The 17,932-nt window shown below is 40.4% G+C and overlaps 1 protein-coding gene across 1 annotated transcript; it reads right to left on the bottom strand.

The window, feature by feature from the left end:
* Positions 1-650: 650 nt before the first annotated feature.
* Positions 651-17,730, bottom strand: LOC124269778 (degenerin mec-10-like). The gene is made up of 13 exons (XM_046704822.1): positions 17,182-17,730; positions 12,816-13,256; positions 11,321-11,553; positions 6,527-6,607; positions 5,992-6,083; positions 4,823-4,986; positions 3,914-4,003; positions 3,481-3,616; positions 2,890-2,965; positions 2,524-2,581; positions 2,050-2,132; positions 1,521-1,596; positions 651-911 (listed from the first exon to the last, which is right to left on the bottom strand). The coding sequence occupies exons 1-13, from the start codon at positions 17,323-17,325 to the stop codon at positions 660-662; spliced, it is 1,926 nt and encodes a 641-aa protein (XP_046560778.1). The 5' UTR covers positions 17,326-17,730; the 3' UTR covers positions 651-659.
* Positions 17,731-17,932: the final 202 nt, after the last annotated feature.

Here is a 17,932-nt window from a genome sequence, read left to right as displayed (position 1 = left end):
CATTATGTAAATGGAGAAACTCCTTAATCCGTACAGGTTCACTTGACACGGTAGATGCGCGGTATATTCACAGATGTCAATGCGACTTCGACCCACAATAGAAGATTGAGCATAAGTCACGAAGTTGCATATCAATGTATCCCTGTTGAAATAAGACTCCAGATAGTCGGTGGTTGTCACACACAGAGACAAGGCTCCAAATAGTCGACGGTTGTCACACACAGAGACTTGAGATCTCAAGTGCCGAACCCTGGCGAGATGGCAAAGTTGTCTATGCCCACTTCTCTTTTTCCTTGTAAAGTAGGTCTATGAACCCCAATCATTAACATCAGAGATCTTACTTGATGACCAAAGTTAGTCAAGTCTTCCGGAAGATCAACTGTTTGGAAGATGTAATCATGCTTTCGCTGCTGGTCGTCGATCAGACTGAAATCGTTGGTTTTCCTCCGAGTTAAAACGATTGTGTTACCCTTTCTGAAGTGAGTCACAGTTATAATTCGGTATCAATACCATCAATATTGCTAGGATTAACAATAGTCAGGAACAGTGTAATGTGAGACCTACATTATTGTTGCGTATGGCATCAGCTGGCGTATGATGTAACGCTCACTCAAGTACTGATTAACTCACACGCTGACAATTTGCCTGTCGCGTCGTCCTCAGTATAAGGCATTTCCCCTGTACGTGGATGGCAATCTGGTGGTCAGGTTCGATGACACCTGTGCTCGTACCTGTTTGTCCAAGTTGGACCTGTCTGCAGTCTGTTCTGGTTTCTTCTTCTTCCATCGGCGCCAACAGAACAGGTATTGGATGACCTCCCACAGGAACTGAAGCACTTCAGCCAGACTCAGCACTGAGAGCCCCACCCACAGACCTACCGTGCCTCCGATGTCGGAATAAAATTGAACATCCTAAAATAAGAAATACACTCATAAACATATTATCTACTTATGCACTCAGTAACATTTGGAATCAACAAAGTAGTTCCTTCTATGCGAACTCTATTATCTTCTTATATCTGTATCACCTACTTACATAAAATATGCAATTATATCTTTACAATACTGCCTTTTAGTGTGATCAATATAATTCGCAATAATATTCGCAAATGAAGATCATTCTCGTTCAGTTCGAAAATATTATTGGTAAGTTATTACGTTTAACAATGTTATTGATATTAGGTTATTCTTATGTAGCACTTCTTTAATAATAACTTTTAGCAAGTGTCACAGTCATGTGTTTTTATATATGTATTGATATTATGGTATCGTTATTACTGAAAAAGTTCGAGGAATGCTACAAAAACCTAAATTATATCTACTTCGCGACACCTGTAATTGTGAGTGGCGATCATTATCTCGCACCTCGACGTAGCAGCGTGTGTGGGTGTCTGTATGAACAGGCCCGGTCAAACACACATTTAATTGAAAAAATAATTTTTTTTATATAAATATGGATATTATTATTGAGAGCATCCAATAAGATCGTCTACTGACCTTACCAATGAATTATAAACATACCTCATACGCTGGTGTTTCTGTTATATTTTCAAAGTTTAAATCTTCAAAGAAAATGTTGATCTTCATGAAGTTTCGACTGAAAATGTAAAAACAAGTGTCAATGTAACATATAAACTGATGAATTCTATTGTCAGCGTGAGCGAGCTAGATCTATACTTGGTGTTGTTTTCCAACCAACGTTCGTTTTCATAAACACGCGGGGAGGTGGGTAGCCCAGTGGTTAAAGCGTTCGCTCGTCACGCCGAAGACCCGGGTTCGATTCCCTACATGGGTACAATGTGTGAAGCCCATTTCTCGTGTCCCCGCCTTGATATTGCCGGAGTATTGCTAAAAGCGGCGTAAAACCAAACTCACTCACTCACTCATAAACAAGCATGAATCAACCGTGAAAAACTCTGTTCTGAGCAGTCGTGTACTTAAAACATTTCATTGCAACAATTTAGCCATTTATTACATATCAACAATAAAAACACAGGTCAAATCTTCAATGTCCGTCTCTGATACAACCTCTAATGGACAGCTTACTCACATGAGTTCCCGAGAAGCCATTTTTTCAAAACGTTCGCACTCGGTTTCGTTCTTGTTGTTGCATAAGTACTGAACCAGCATACTCTGTAAACAATTACAATGTGCATTACAATGCAATATTATGCAATATATATTGTAGTGGTCACAATTCACTAAATTTCTCAAAGATTTAATCAGTTTTCGTTTGGTTTTAGTTCACAATGTTATTATTCCAACTTCGTTTAAGGTCCTACATATATATTAACTGGCCTCATGTTACCTTTCCACAGGTAAATATGACTGGTTGTCTTGAGATATTACCAAAAACATGGGTTGGACAAGGTTATAACGCATTTTATGCCTCACTTTGTGTTCATCACAAGTATATATCTATATACGCTGTTGTCGCTGTTGTGAAAAACACCCACGCACATTCCCACGTGTGAACGTGTGATGTGTCCGGAGACAGCACGTGTAACTGGATGTATAAACTTACTGCATACGCATCGGAAGGCCACATGCGGGTGTGCGTAGTTTTCTCATACAATGTCTCACTGAAAAAGAAAAATGGGTCCATGAATACAGTGTAGTTTGAAAAACTGAAAGTTTTAGCAAGAATAAGAAGAATTAAAATATTTGGATACTTTTGTCAAATGACCAGCTTTGTTCGCGAGGTGGCTCAATGTATTGTACTTGTCCTCAGTCTGGCAGTGTCTTAATCTGACTATTGCTTGGGCCAGAACTGATATGGCGCATCAAAGAATTGATATGATAGGGGACGCGGATGGGCCAATAATGGGCTGAATGGTCATGAATTGAGAGAGGAGAATGACATATTATCTTGTGCGGATGGACAACATACTGGCATGGGTTGAAGCAATTGCACTGGAACAAGCCCGTCTCCCATCTTGACTCGATCTGAAGTAAGCACGCCGCTTCTGAAGAACAAAACCACAGCCTTCAGGAGAATGTGTTATCACATGATCGTTTTGCAGGTTCTGTATCCACACGCCTCTGCTTTATACCATTGCCATATGTGACTAAAGGTCTGCAAACAATTTTTTATATTCCTTTTTGCCATCTGTGTGTTTGGCTTTGCTGATTTCTAAGATCCGCTCCTCAGTTCGCTCCAGTCATGACTCTCAGGATACATGTATACGATACTGGGGATCTCTTCTGCGGCAGAATATCAACACTACTCTAGCCTGGTGTACCGGGTACCTGTTCTGTGTCAGAATCACTATGAAACCCACTAACATGGAGCTGGGCACCTATTCTGTACCGGGTTCACTATGTGTCAGGGGCGTAGCTACCACTATAAAGAAAACGCCCGGGCTTGTTGCTAAAAAACGTGGGGCAAGCCCTCAATACTATCTGAATATAAAGCTTTGCAGCCTATCGGGCTTACACGAAAGAAAATGGTTTGCTACGCACCTGGGTGCAGAACACATACCTTCTCTGGTCCGGCATGGGTGAACTTTCCTCCCCGGCATCGAGCTATTAATGTTTTCATACAGTGTTTCCTTAAGTTCATCATAGCAACCACATCGGTTGATGATTCTCTCGTGCACACAGAATGTCTGACAAGACTGAAATATACACAGTAGATATATACTTACAGATTCATCACTAAACAATACGAAATCTATATCACCTTCTTCAAACATAGGTAATACATAAAGGTCTTTGGCAACTGCATTTGTAATATTGTTTCAAGGATGTTCATAAACATATTGAAATAATCATGAAAAAGGCATTCTTGTATTTTAGTCTTTCAGGTCCGCTGGACCAAAAGTCCTTTTCGTATGCTAATTAATCTACTCTGAATAACAATTGGAAACAGCAACCCTGCAGCGCATAAACACTACAGACTGGCGAGTTCGTACCTTCCTGGTATATTCCATCCCATATCTAGCTTTGAAGGCTGTGCCGTCATCACAATCACCATACAGCCCACCCAGCCTGTGAATCTCAAGCTGAAATATGCAGACGTCAGCTAAATAATTTGTTGATTACAAGAGAGAGAAAAATCGTTTTCATAAGAATAAGATTAAACATATATCTAATAATAGAAGAGTCCATTGTCCGATTTTGACCATGTGATAATTCTTTTGAAAAGTCGACTAACACATGCTAAGTCAATGTCAGTTGTTCACCTGAACAAAACCGGAACAAGTCAATCACATTGGACTGCATCAGACAACATTGTGAACACTGATGCCAAAGTCTTGTTTCTGATATAAATAAACATTTTCATACATCCACCATATATATAAGAAGATTTGAGGCAATAACTTGAATATTGTAAGCCTGACCAAACAACCACTGAGCATTAGTCGCACGGCGCTCTTTGACATCCAGGTAGAAACAGCCTTCTTGGTTGTGCCTTGAAGTTGTGAAATGTAGAAAGGCAGTATCGGCTAGATGTTTACCATAAATAAAGGTTAAGTGGAGGAAAATGTGCATTGGGTCATTTACTATTCTGTGCCTGAAATAATTTAGCTACATCATATACGATGACACATTTTAACAAAGCACATTCACAAACTATTCTGGGTAGACAATGATAACACCTGGCTGTGGAAAGGATTTGGATTTTACACAACTGTAATATAATTATTCTTGTTATCTTGCCACCAAACCTCTCCTTTGCTGTTCCATGGACTCATCCAACAATAACACGTCCGAGTAAGTCTTAAGTAAATAAGCAGAAAAAACCTGTCACGTGTATACAGTGAATGAAGTCTTGAGTTATACCAGAGAAACCGAAACACTAAACGTAAGTTAGAACTTACCATGCGCATGCCTATATTCGTTTCCATTGTAGCTGAAACCGATGTCCCATCAACTTCCGGGTCTGGCCAAGTGTTTGTGCCGTGTATAAGAAACTGGGCCCCAATACCGGAAGCAATTGTTGATATGTACTCGTCAGTCTCCAAAAACAGTATCAGCTCCAGACCTACATGAACACAGGACAAGTAGATATTGGTGTATATACCTCCATGAAAGCAGGTCATTGGGTAAAGGGTTGTGTATATAGATTAATGAGAACATAGGACAGTAGATATTGGTGTATATACCTCCATGATGAACAAGGTCTTTGGGTAAAGGGCTGTATATATAGATGAATGAGAACAAAGGGCAGTGATATTGGTGTATATACCACCATGGAAGGGAGGTCATTGGGTAAGGGCTGTCAATGGGGAAAGAGCTGTATATCCAGATGAATGAGAACATAGGACATAGGACTGTAAATGTTGGTGTATGTAGGAGTAGCTCGATGAATGGGAAGTGAGGTCATTGGGTAAAGGCTGTAAGGACAGTATTGGTGTATATTCAGATGAATGAGAACATAGGACAGAAGGTATTGGTGTATAGACCGCCATGAATAGGAAGGGAGGTCATTGGGTAAAAGGCTTGTATATCCAGATTAATGAGAACATATGACAGTAGATATTAGGCTATGTACCTCCATGAAATACACTCGTTAACGGCTATTTGTCAGGTATGATGTGCTTGTACGGCGAGTTTGAATCCGAAGGCCTTAGAAAGTACGGATTCAAACGGGACGTACCATCATGTACTACCTTGCAAATAGCAAAGTATGGTAATAATATACAGAAGAATGACACCACAGGCCAGTAGTTAACAGGTTATACGCCGATATGAATGAGAACACATGTAAGTCTAGGTACAGAAAACACAAAGTTAATACCAAAGAACACCACATGGTCCGTATTTTCATGGTATGTGGTATTCGTATTATAGCGACTCTGTAGTAGTTCCGTTTTACACCCTACTACCCTAATAAAGTCAAGCAATGCCAGATATCACTGCATTTCCGTTGTTATTACAGTAATGGCCTCTACTTTGGAGAAGAATATTCGGTTTTCTGATTTAATCATGATTTCGAACATCAGTTCATCTACAACGCTTTGTGCAAAAACAATGTATACTATCTTACCATAGGCTGGGCCACTCCGGAAGCTGACGAAGTCATAGTTTTCTAGAGTGTAACAGTTTCCATACGCGGACGAGGGGTGGATCCGAAAATAACTACAATGGAGCAGATTATGTTTGTTTGTTGGTTAACGTCGTACTCATGAATCACAGACTGACATCACGAGCATCGATCAACACAGTTATACGTGCATACGATGGCATGCGTCAACATAGTCACTGACCCCGCTAGGAATAGAAATGAACTGTACAACTTGTATAATTACTTATAATTTGATGCAATTGTCTAATTTACTCAAGTAGACGGCAACAACAATGAATATACCCAAAAGTAACTGTTTCATAAACATTACACAATTGTAATTCTAAACATTTTTTCAAATCGTATAAGCATAAGCGAAGAGATGAAACTGTGTATGAATCAATCTTAGAAATGCATGTAGATTGTTTAGCAGCATCGTAAAATTAATTCACTAGTAATGTGAGCGTTGAGTACATAATTGATATAGCAGTAATTAGATGTGTACACGTCCACGCACCTGTCGTTGCACACCACGCCGGCGAATGCACATGACACCAGCATGTCTGAGATGGAATGGCCCATCGCGATCCGGGTTTCCCTATTCGACAATAAACATAGAATATCAGTCTCGAAACGAATTCCATTATGCATAAAAGTTCAAATAGATCCGAACATTGTATGAACATTGTAAAAACATCCCGTTGTCCCGTTGACGCCCGTTGTCTTGTGGTTGCTAGTTCCCAAGTTTAAACCGATGTGAATGACAATGAATAGAACAATACAATATATAATTTAGTAATGACTGGATAGACATGTAATACGGAAATATGTTTACAGGGGCCATTGCTGTCAGATTTAGGGCATGGTCATGCAGGATATAGTATTCATATTAAAACCTTATGTTGTCGTTCGCGTTCACATTTAAACCAGTATTATAAATACTAAAAGTCAGACAGAAGAAGCAAACGACGGGATGGAACTGGGTCTCTTAATGATACTCTAGCTACCTCAAGGCGAGATGCAGGTGTCGACACACAGATATATGAATCTGAACCTGGTCTTCGTTTATCAAACAAAGCTACCGACTTGTCCCAAAAAGCAACAAGAAGACTGTTGTCGAGAATTAGTTGTATGTACCTGTCTTGTGCAAAGTGGTAAGTGTGATATGTACCTGTCTTGTGCGAAGTGGTACGTGTGATATGTACCTGTCTTGTGCAAAGTGGTACGTGTGATATGTACCTGTCTTGTGCGAAGTGGTACGTGTGATATGTACCTGTCTTGTGCGAAGTGGTACGTGTGATATGTACCTGTCTTGTGCGAAGTGGTAAGTGTTATATGTACCTGTCTTGTGCGAAGTGGTACTTGTGATATGTACCTGTCTTGTGCGAAGTGGTACTTGTGATATGTACCTGTCTTGTGCGAAGTGGTACGTGTGATATGTACCTGTCTTGTGCGAAGTGGTACTTGTGATATGTACCTGTCTTGTGCGAAGTGGTACTTGTGATGTGTACCTGTCTTGTGCGAAGTGGTACTTGTGATATGTACCTGTCTTGTGCGAACTGGTACGTGTGATATGTACCTGTCTTGTGCGAAGTGGTAAGCGTGATATGTACCTGTTGTGTGTTAGTTATATTGCATGTGACATACTAGGTGTGATATCTACAAGTTATGGTGTGTGAGCTGTCATTTGACATACTAGGTGTCATATCTACATGTTGTGTTCAATAAGCTGTCATATGACATACTAGGTGTGATATCTACATGTTGTGTTGTGTGAACTGTCATGTAACAATAATAAGTGTGATATCTACATGTTGTGTTGTGTGAGCTGTCATGTAACAATAATAAGTGTGATATCTACATGTTGTGTTGTGTGAGCTGTCATGTGACATACTAGGCATGATATCTACATTTTGTGTTCTGTGAGCTGTCATGTGATATACTGGGTGTGATATCTACATGTTGTGTTCTGTGAGCTGTCATGTGACATACTAGGTGTCATATCTACATGTTGTGTTGTGTGAGCTGTCATGTGACATACTAGGTGTAATATCTTCATGTTGTGTTGTGTGAGCTGTCATTTGACATACTAGGTGTGATATCTACATGTCGTGTTCTGTGAGCTGTCATGTAACATACAAAGTGTGATATCTACATGTTGTGTTGTGTGAGCTGTCATATGACATACTAGGTATGATATGTACATGTTGTGTTCTGTGAGCTGTCATGTGACATACTAGGTGTGATATCTACATGGTGTGTTGTGTGAGCTGTCATATGACATACTAGGTATGATATCTACATGTTGTGTTGTGTGAGCTGTCATGTGACATACTAGGTGTGATATCTACATGTTGTGTTGTGTGAACAGCCATGTGACATACTAGGTGTGATATCTACATGTTGTGTTCAATGAGCTGTCATATGACATACTAGGTGTGATATCTACATGTTGTCTTGTGTAAGCAGCCACGTGATATACTAGGTGTGATATCTACATGTTGTGTTCCGTGAGCTGTCATGTAACATACTAGGTGTCATATCTACATGGTGTGTTGTGTGAGCTGTCATGTGACATACTAGGTATGATATCTACATGTTGTGTTCTGTGAGCAGTCATGTGATATACTAGGTGTCATATCTACATGGTGTGTTGTGTGAGCTGTCATATGACATACTAGGTATGATATCTACATGTTGTGTTCTGTGAGCTGTCATGTGACATACTAGGTGTAATATCTACATGTTGTGTTGTGTGAGCTGTCATTTGACATACTAGGTGTGATATCTACATGTTGTGTTGTGTGAGCTGTCATGTGACATACTAGGTGTAATATCTACATGTTCTGTTGTGTGAGCTGTCATTTGACATACTAGGTGTGATATCTACATGTTGTGTTCTGTGAGCTGTCATGTGACATACTAAGTGTGATATCTACAAGTTGTGTTGTGTGAGCTGTCATGTGTCATACTAGGTATGATATCTACATGTTGTGTTGTGTGAGCAGCCATGTGACATACTAGGTATCATATCTACATGGTGTATTGTGTGAGCTGTCATATGACATACTAGGTATGATATCTACATGTTGTGTTGTGTGAGCTGTCATGTGACATACTAGGTGTGATATCTACATGTTGTGTTGTGTGAGCTGTCATATGTCATACTAGGTGTGATATCTACATGTTGTGTTGTGTGAGCTGTCATGTAACATACTAAGTCTGATATCTACATGGTGTGTTGTGTGAGCTGTCATGTGACATACTAGGTGTGATATCTACATGTTGTGTTGTGTGAGCTGTCATGTGACATACTAGGTGTGATATCTACATGTTGTGTTGTGTGAGCTGTCATATGACATACTAGGTATGATATCTACATGTTGTGTTCTGTGAGCTGTCATTTGACATACTAGGTGTGATATCTACATGTTGTGTTGTGTGAGCTGCCATGTGACATACTAGGTGTGATATCTACATGTTGTGTTCAATAAGCTGTCATATGACATACTAGGTGTGATATCTACATGTTGTCTTGTGTGAGCAGCCATGTGATATACTAGGTGTGATATCTACATGTTGTGTTGTGTGAGCAGCCATGTGACATACTAGGTGTGATATCTACATGTTGTGTTGTGTGAGCAGCCATGTGACATACTAGGTGTGATATCTACATGTTGTGTTCTGCAAGCAGCCATGTGACATACTAGATGTGATATCTACATGTTCTGTTGTGCGAGCAGCCATGTGACATACTAGATGTGATATCTACATGTTGTGTTGTGTGAGCTGTCATGTGACATACTAGGTGTGATATCTACATGTTGTGTTATGTGAGCTGTCATTTGACATACTAGTTGTAATAGCTACATGTTGTGTTGTGTGAGCTGTCATGTGACATACAAGGTGTGATATCTACATGTTGTGTTGTGTGAGCTGTCATGTGACATACTAGGTGTGATATCTACATTTTGTTTGAGCAGTTATGTGACATACTAGGTGCGATGACTACCTATACTGTGAGCTGTCAAGGGATACACTACGTGCGATGTCTACCTATAGTGTGTGCTGTCAAGGGTTACACTAGGTGCGATGTCTAACTATAGTGTGAGCTGTCATGGAATATACCGCGTGCGATGTCTACCTATAGTGTGAGCTGTCATGGGGTATACTGCGTGCGATGTCTTCCTATAGTGTGTGCTGTCAAGGGATACACTACGTGCGATGTCTACCTATAGTGTGAGCTGTCAAGGGATACACTACGTGCTATGTCTACCTATAGTGTGAGCTGTCATGGGGTATACTGCGTGCGATGTCTTCCCATAGTATGAGCTCTCATGGGATATACTGCGTGCGATGTCTTCCTATAGTGTGAGCTGTCATGGGGTATACTGCGTGCGATGCCTTCCTATAATGAGCTGTCATGGGATATACTGCGTTATGTCTTCCTATAGTGTGAGCCGTCATGGGATATACTGCGTGCGATGTCTACCTATAGTGTGAGTTGTCATGGGATATACTGCTTGCGATGTCTTTCTATAGTGTGAGCTGTCATGGGATATACTGCGTGCGATGTCTTCCTATAGTGTGAGCTGTCATGGGGTATACTGCGTGCGATGACTACCTATAGTGTGAGCTGTCATGGGATACACTACGTGCTATGTCTACCTATAGTGTGAGCTGTCATGGGATATACTGCGTGCGATGTCTACCTATAGTGTGAGCTGTCATGGGATATACTGCGTGCGATGTCTACCTATAGTGTGAGCTGTCCTTATATAGTGTGAGCCGTCATGGGATATACTGCGTGCGATGTCTTCCTATAGTGTGAGCTGTCATGGGATATACTGCGTGCGATGACTACCTATAGTGTGAGCTGTCATGGGATACACTACGTGCTATGTCTACCTATAGTGTGAGCTGTCATGGGGTATACTGCGTGCGATGTCTTTCTATAGTGTGAGCTGTCAAGGAATTCACTACGTGCGATGTCTACCTATAGTGTTAGTTGTCATGGGGTATACTGCGTGCGATGTCTTCCTATAGTGTGAGCTGTCAGGTGATATAGGACGTGCGATATCTACATAGTGGGTTGGGGCGGTGGGATAGCCTAGTGGTTAAAGCGTTGGCTCGTCACGCCGAAGACCAGAGTTCGATTCCCCACATGGGCGCAATGTGTTAAGCCCATTTCTGGTGTCCCCCGCCGTGATATTGCTGGAATATTGCTAAAAGCGGCGTAAAACTAAACTCAGTCAGTCAGTCAGTACATAGTGTGTGATGTGACATGAGACATACTAGGTCCGACATCTACCTGTTTTCTAAGCTATACAGGTGAGTGAATTCCTTGCGGATTTCATGGAGTGTTGACCTTTGGCCAGAAAAGAAATTAGGGCGTGGCTTCTCATCAGGTGGTTCCAACTCTGGTCTCCTAAGGTTAGTGAAGTTGTACTCAAAGCTCTCAACGAAGCGTTTTCTGCGACCAGGAATTGGTGGAGTTGGGCTTCCTTGCTGATTTGGGCGCTGGTTTGGGATAAACGATGGCTTCTGAAATACAAAGTCAACAGATTGTTGCCTCATGTTAGGTGTTTGGTTTGATGGAAGCATTGGGCGACAATAAAGTGGGTTGTTTCTTTTTCTGTATTGCGTTGCAGAAGAAGGAGAAAAAAAGAAGAAAAATTGTTTGTTACAATATGTCACATCCCGTGACAGTTCGGCCTATTTAGGCCTATGAGACACACAATAAAACCATGATGATATTAAAATAGCACACATCTAGTCAACACACATACTGCAACAACCATCAAACAGTGCCACAAACAACCCCCATGCACACACACTTACGTATCCATACATAATACCATACTGCATAAAACCCCCTCCTATAAACAATTTCTTACATTTCTTCACATTCAATGCCATCCACATACATCCGACTGCCACCACACCAAAACACACACACACGCACCCACACACCCCTTCAACACACATACGTTCATCCCACACTGACTTAACTGACTTAACACTGACGTAACAGCATCTTTCATTGTCATTTTCTAAAGATGATTTGGTTTATTACCCATGTATATTTTTTGTCCTTTAAAACTGCATGGCAATCATCCAGCAGCGTATACGGTACAGGCAATGCCATGAAAAGAACAGTAAGAAATGAGAATCACAGAAATAATGTCATTGTCATCATTGACTCTGGGAATGTTTTGGAAAAAACTTAGTTAAATTGTTTAGTTGTCTCCGTTTCTCAATCTGCAATTCGGAGAGTTCAAATGACACGAACATAACACACACTAGATCATGAGAAAGATTAGTGTCAGATCGGTCGGAATTAGGAGCAAACAGAAAATAAAATCTTCGTTGCCAACATCAGGTACTTCGTTTTGTGAGCCCATGTGTGGGCAACAAGTGACAAATGTATCAGGTAATTTAGGAAGAATATGCCATGGTTCTCCTATATCAGGGATCCATACGTTGGCTTGGCTTTATGGCAATGCTGCTTGAATAATTTCCATTTATTTGTGGTATTCCTGTTGCTTTTCTTAGATCGCTTCTGTACCTCTTCTGTATCAGTTTGTTTGGTTTGTATTTCGGTGAGAGGATGACTTTGCCGCGGAGGATGTTTAGAAAGTTTGGTTCAGGTTAAAAATGTATTCTTCCCATCTAGACCCACACTAGAGAGGCGTGCACCATAATCATCATCATTTGGATTTTCTTGATGTTATTGTATTTATAGATGTGATCAACGTCACCCCCATATTATGATTATGTATTTCAAATGCAGCAAAAGCACTAACCTTAATTGAAGAAGCAACAGCCTCTGGTCTAATCGTCCGTAAATAATTCTTCAGTTCCTTACTGCCCCTCGAGGCCATCGAAGATTTAACAGGGTTCACATTGCAGAAGGTGATCGAGGGGAAATTGAGGTTCTGGAAGCCAAGCTTTATCTGCGTCTGTCTTTCAAAAAGAAAGTAACTTGAGCAGAGTGTGTAGAGGTGGATGCCCATGGCCACCATGGCTCCTAAGAGAAGCACCGTCCACACCAGTTTTGCGTACCAGGTCTTTGAAGTGTTGATGTAGGGAATCCCTTGCATGGAGGTCCGCTCAGCGAACCGGGTCAGTACCCTTTTGAAGGTCTTTGGGTTTCCGTCAGAGTTGCATTCCTCGGACTCTGTATGGGACGGAGGCTGGTATTTCTGATGGAACATGTTGCCTCGCCCCCAGTTGCCGCTCAGGTCCTAGAAAGACAAGTAACTTGATATTAGGCGACAACTACTTATTTGTCTTTTGAGTTTCGTGATCATTTTTGCTGTAGGTTTAGTGTTGATTTTATAATCACGAAGAATTTAATAACCTACTTACATTGCAATTTTCTTTCACGAAGAATCAGAAAAAGTTTAAAAGTTATTGCCGGATATACCTGTGTATGAATTTGGTTAAATATGGATATGTTCAAAGGGGTCACTATCGTTCCAGTGATTCCCTTCCGTTCGTACTCCAAGCAAGAACTAATATCGGCAATGAACATGTACAAAAGCACTCACTTAAAAAGCTGTCAATATTGATGTGCTAGAAATGTAGCAAGATGAATATATTGTTGTCTGCATTGACTTCATATCACCGGACCCGTGAAGGTCCGGGTTAGAATATTGATCTTCAGTAACCCATGCTTGTCGTAAGAAGCAACTAACGGGATCGGGTGGTCAGGCTCGCTGACCTGGTTGACACATGTCATCGGTTCCCAATTGCGCAGATCGATGCTCATGCTGTTGATCACTGGATTGTGTGGCACATAGGAATATTGCTGAGTGCGGCGTAAACTAAACTCACTCACTCAGTCATATCACTCGTAGAGGTATGGGTAGTACTGCTGTCAACTGGTATATTGTTCAAAGCGGCAAAAAATCCCTCATATATTCAAATCGATTCGCTATTTGCAAAACAATCAATTCGCAAACTGTGTGTGTAAAGTAACACTTCACACTATTACAGCGGCGGTCTTTAAATAACGGAGGATTATTGACTTCCGTCTTTTGAACACGTACGAAGGAAATAGAGTAAGTGAGTGAGTTTGGATTTATTGCTTTTAGAGACGCGCTTCAACCACCTGGCTCATACCCCACCCCCACCCCCCACCCCACCCCTACCTATTCAGTATCCTATTCCTACCTATATGATCACACTTCCTATTCAGTAGTATGTACTGCTACTGTTTTTCATTCATTATTAATCGTTGGTAACATTGTACATACAAAAGTGTATATATGTGTGTACAGTGTTTTCTATAACTTTTTTCTCAAGTATGTTTACATGTAATGTGTACTACAAAACACGTGACTTGTTGATATGATCCTCGGAATCTCGTGGCCTCATTAGCAAATAAACTTACACACATGCATGTGCGTCATGTTAGCTGAGTCAACAACAGACGTTGAAAAAACACCAAGATGTGTCAAGTGTGTGTGGTGTACAGTGACAATGATAAATGCGACTGGTGAGAACTGTCATACAAGGGGCATGGATGTGGCCGATTGAGTGTATATTAAGACTCCTATTTATACTGATGAATTATGAAGGATGGTCGCGTTATACATCTCAGTAACAAATACCCGTCTTCTAACACCCCGGGGCGTGTGTAGTATATCTCAAACTGAATCAAAACCCATAAAACGTTATTGCCTACACTAATACCGTTCCGTGTGACCCACTCGAAGTTATAGATCTGTTGTAGCTCAATAACATCACGTTATGAATTAAGCATTGTTGTCCTACAGATTTGTTACCTATCACAGTAAGTAGTGTTTGACACTGAGTCGAGGCTCTTGTAACTCGGTCAACATGAATTAATTTATGTCTTAAAATACATGCAAATATCTTCTTCATTAACATATGGAGATTGACCCAAATAATCATAAAAGCGTGTGGTTTGGTCACATAATTAATCAAATAGGAAGGTACTTGAGAAGATTCCGCACTAGACCCTAATGTATGAATCCAAGATATGAATACATATGCGTGTGTACATACTAGTTATCTTTAATCCCTCCAAGTCTATGCTAGACCTACACGCTTACATGATATAATACATCATCACATGAATATGAATTGCTAAGTCCCCGGATTACACAAGGTATTTGCCCCATTCCCACGACCTGCTTGCGACCTCTTCGAATTGGACACTCTTCATTGCGTAATCATATAAATGAGCAATTATTTCCGTTCGTGAACAAATATTTTGTATTGCAAACTTCAGTGAACTTTTTTCATGATAATGTAATGCAAGATTAACTTCTAAAATAACATATCTTTATAGTCTGGAAATCATGCAGTTAAGTATTTTTACAATCCATAGAAAATTTCAGTCGTCGTTTTTAAGGTTTACGGTGACTGTAGATTCCCTGACTGCTAAAGCTGTTGTCAACATTACCACATCATTTAACATTTATGGTAACATTACTGTGACAACCACCATGCTACGCTTCATCCTTGTATCAATCAAACTAAATCAAACATGCATTTCTGTCTGAACACTAATTTTTCAAACTTTCTTCAGGTGTTTCACACAGGTGTCAAGTATCAATTATCAGCTGTGACAACAATCTATTTTCATCATCATGATGATGATGATGGACAATCAGTTAACGTATTATCGGTTAATCCTTAAAACGCATTATGCTTTTTACGAACGAACGCACATCATGTCCACATCATTTCTGCTCAATGTATTCATCCGAAAACCACCAACAAGAGTATGAAATACAAACATCATACAATATGTATTCTGTAAAGACGGGCACACATTGCCTAGATGTGTTCGGTCTTCGATCCACTTGCAAAAATACAGACTTACTTTCGACAATTCCATTCCGAAAAATAACAGTGACCCATCAGTCGGCAAATACTCTGGTGTGCAGTTATACAATTAAACATGGATGACAAGGGGAATGGTGATTATTCCATTTCATTGTTGCAAAAAATAATACACGTTTTGCAAAACATATTCGTTCATGCACGTTTACTTGAATTGTTTGTTTTCATTACACCCCGCGAATGTTTGTAGAGGACGCAGAAACGTGTTCCGTGAGACAAGTTTTGTTTCAGGACCATAACACGAACCATCAGACTTGGACTAAACTAGTACCGAGTGCCATTGGGATGTTGTTACTTTTGTTATTTTCTTCGTTTCTGTGGCAACCAGTTGAACTTCCAATGTGGATGGGGGTTGCTTCAAGGGCATAAACCATAAAATGTTTCATTTCGCGTTTCGTTCCTGTTATAATTACTGACGAATCTTTCTTTTTTTTTGTTTCAAGCGGTATATGACACATATTGTTTGATTTCTGTACATATTTCATCTACGGCTGGTGTTGTCCATCTTACATCAGAGTCAATAATATGCAATAACTAAACACAATGGCAAAATTAGGCTCCGTTTACGGTCATTCATAAAGCCAATGTTTATGTTCAATACTGATTGACTTGACACAATTATACGACATGATAATATCACGCAGTGAAACAAACACATGGGTGTAAATCAATCTCAGTCATTCTATTTGTGGCGCAGTCAGAAATTCATAACTTCTCTCCCTGCGGATATACTTTCACCATCTGAGTTGCCGTCGTTCTGTTTGTTTGATACAGTTTATGGAATGAAATAGTATGTTCCCTTTGAAACGTCGAAAACTTGAAAGATTAGGGGTAACCAGTCAATATTCAGAAATGCGCAGAGAGATTACTTCAAAGTGTATGTCCACCCTGTGTGAGAGAGAACGCGCGTTGCACGTGTGTGTGAAGAAAGTAAATAAAAATAAAGTCAAACGACAAAACAATATCCATGATCAAAAGAAATATGTCTACTTAACCCAAAGTCCGTTGCACTATTCTGACTTTACAGATACATGAGTCTGTCATGACGATTCTTGGGTTCGTGAAAGGATGAGCGTATCCTGCTCCACTGGATGTGTTTCATTCTGTTTTTCACAGAATTTGTATACATTTATATAAACAGTCGAGCATTAATATTATAGTTTTCATCAGATAAACTATGAGTTACACATCTACTTATACAATACGTGGTGTGTTATATAGCTATGTAGACACTCGGTGATCACAATGTAGAATGTTGAAAATTACATTAAATTGTTCAACAAGCGTTCTTACCATGCTCTGCTGGTAGTCGGCTGGAGGTTCCCAGTTTCTACGGTATGGTTTTTCCATTGCGTCGTCTCCAAAGACGTGTGTGAAGTTGCCGGAGTACCCGGGATAGTCGCGCAACTGTTTGCTGTTGCTTCTTTTAACAGACATGGTGTGGGCGTGTCTCTCTATTGACAGCGGGACAATGACAACAAGACCACTAGGAACACATCCACGCAGCTATCCTTTAGGCAATGATGAGCAGAGATCCATGCGTGACACACACACACATATATCCGGCTTCACACATACATGATGACTGGCCATATACAAATATTATCCCAGTAAATCTAATATAATACTAGACAGCTGTAGAGAAATATATGTTTATCTCAACCTTCAATATATATGTCGAAGGTTATATATATCCATCAACGGCCGCCTGATTCAAATCAAATCCGATTCGATTTGTAAAGATTGTTCGTTGTTCCATTAGTTTAGTCCCTCTTTTCGATATCACCGTTTTGTGTTTCAGTCCAGAGCGAGCACTAACCCGGTTGTACTGTGTTTTGTGTTGTGCTCCTCACTAGGATCGGTCATGACTGACGCGGGTCACGACTCCCCTGGCATGCCGACACTTGTTGTTTCCTATTATTCATTTCAACTAATGCATCGCTACTGTGTGGAAGCCAGTACCGCTAAGTCCGGGTTGTCGAGCACGGATAACAATCACTGTTCACTGAACCGAAACGCCCGTTTATCCAGTATATTGTTGACC

This window comes from Haliotis rubra, unplaced genomic scaffold (genome assembly GCF_003918875.1).
Source record: "Haliotis rubra isolate DU_JTF1 unplaced genomic scaffold, ASM391887v1 Scf1017, whole genome shotgun sequence".
Classification (NCBI taxonomy): Eukaryota; Metazoa; Mollusca; class Gastropoda; order Lepetellida; family Haliotidae; genus Haliotis; species Haliotis rubra.
Note: the sequence above shows the minus strand (reverse complement) of the source record. Positions and strands in the feature narration are given on the sequence as shown.

Bases quoted from the DNA above. Each gene is read 5' to 3' on its own strand.
- LOC124269778 (XM_046704822.1), bottom strand. From the start codon at position 17,325: ATGTCTGTTAAAAGAAGCAACAGCAAACAGTTGCGCGACTATCCCGGG. The intron at 11,554-12,815 runs GTTAGTGCTTTT...TTTGTATTTCAG, and splicing joins CTGTTGCTTCTTCAATTAAG to AAGCCATCGTTTATCCCAAA. The intron at 2,582-2,889 runs GTATGTTGTCCA...TTTCTTTTTCAG, and splicing joins AATTGCTTCAACCCATGCCA to TGAGACATTGTATGAGAAAA.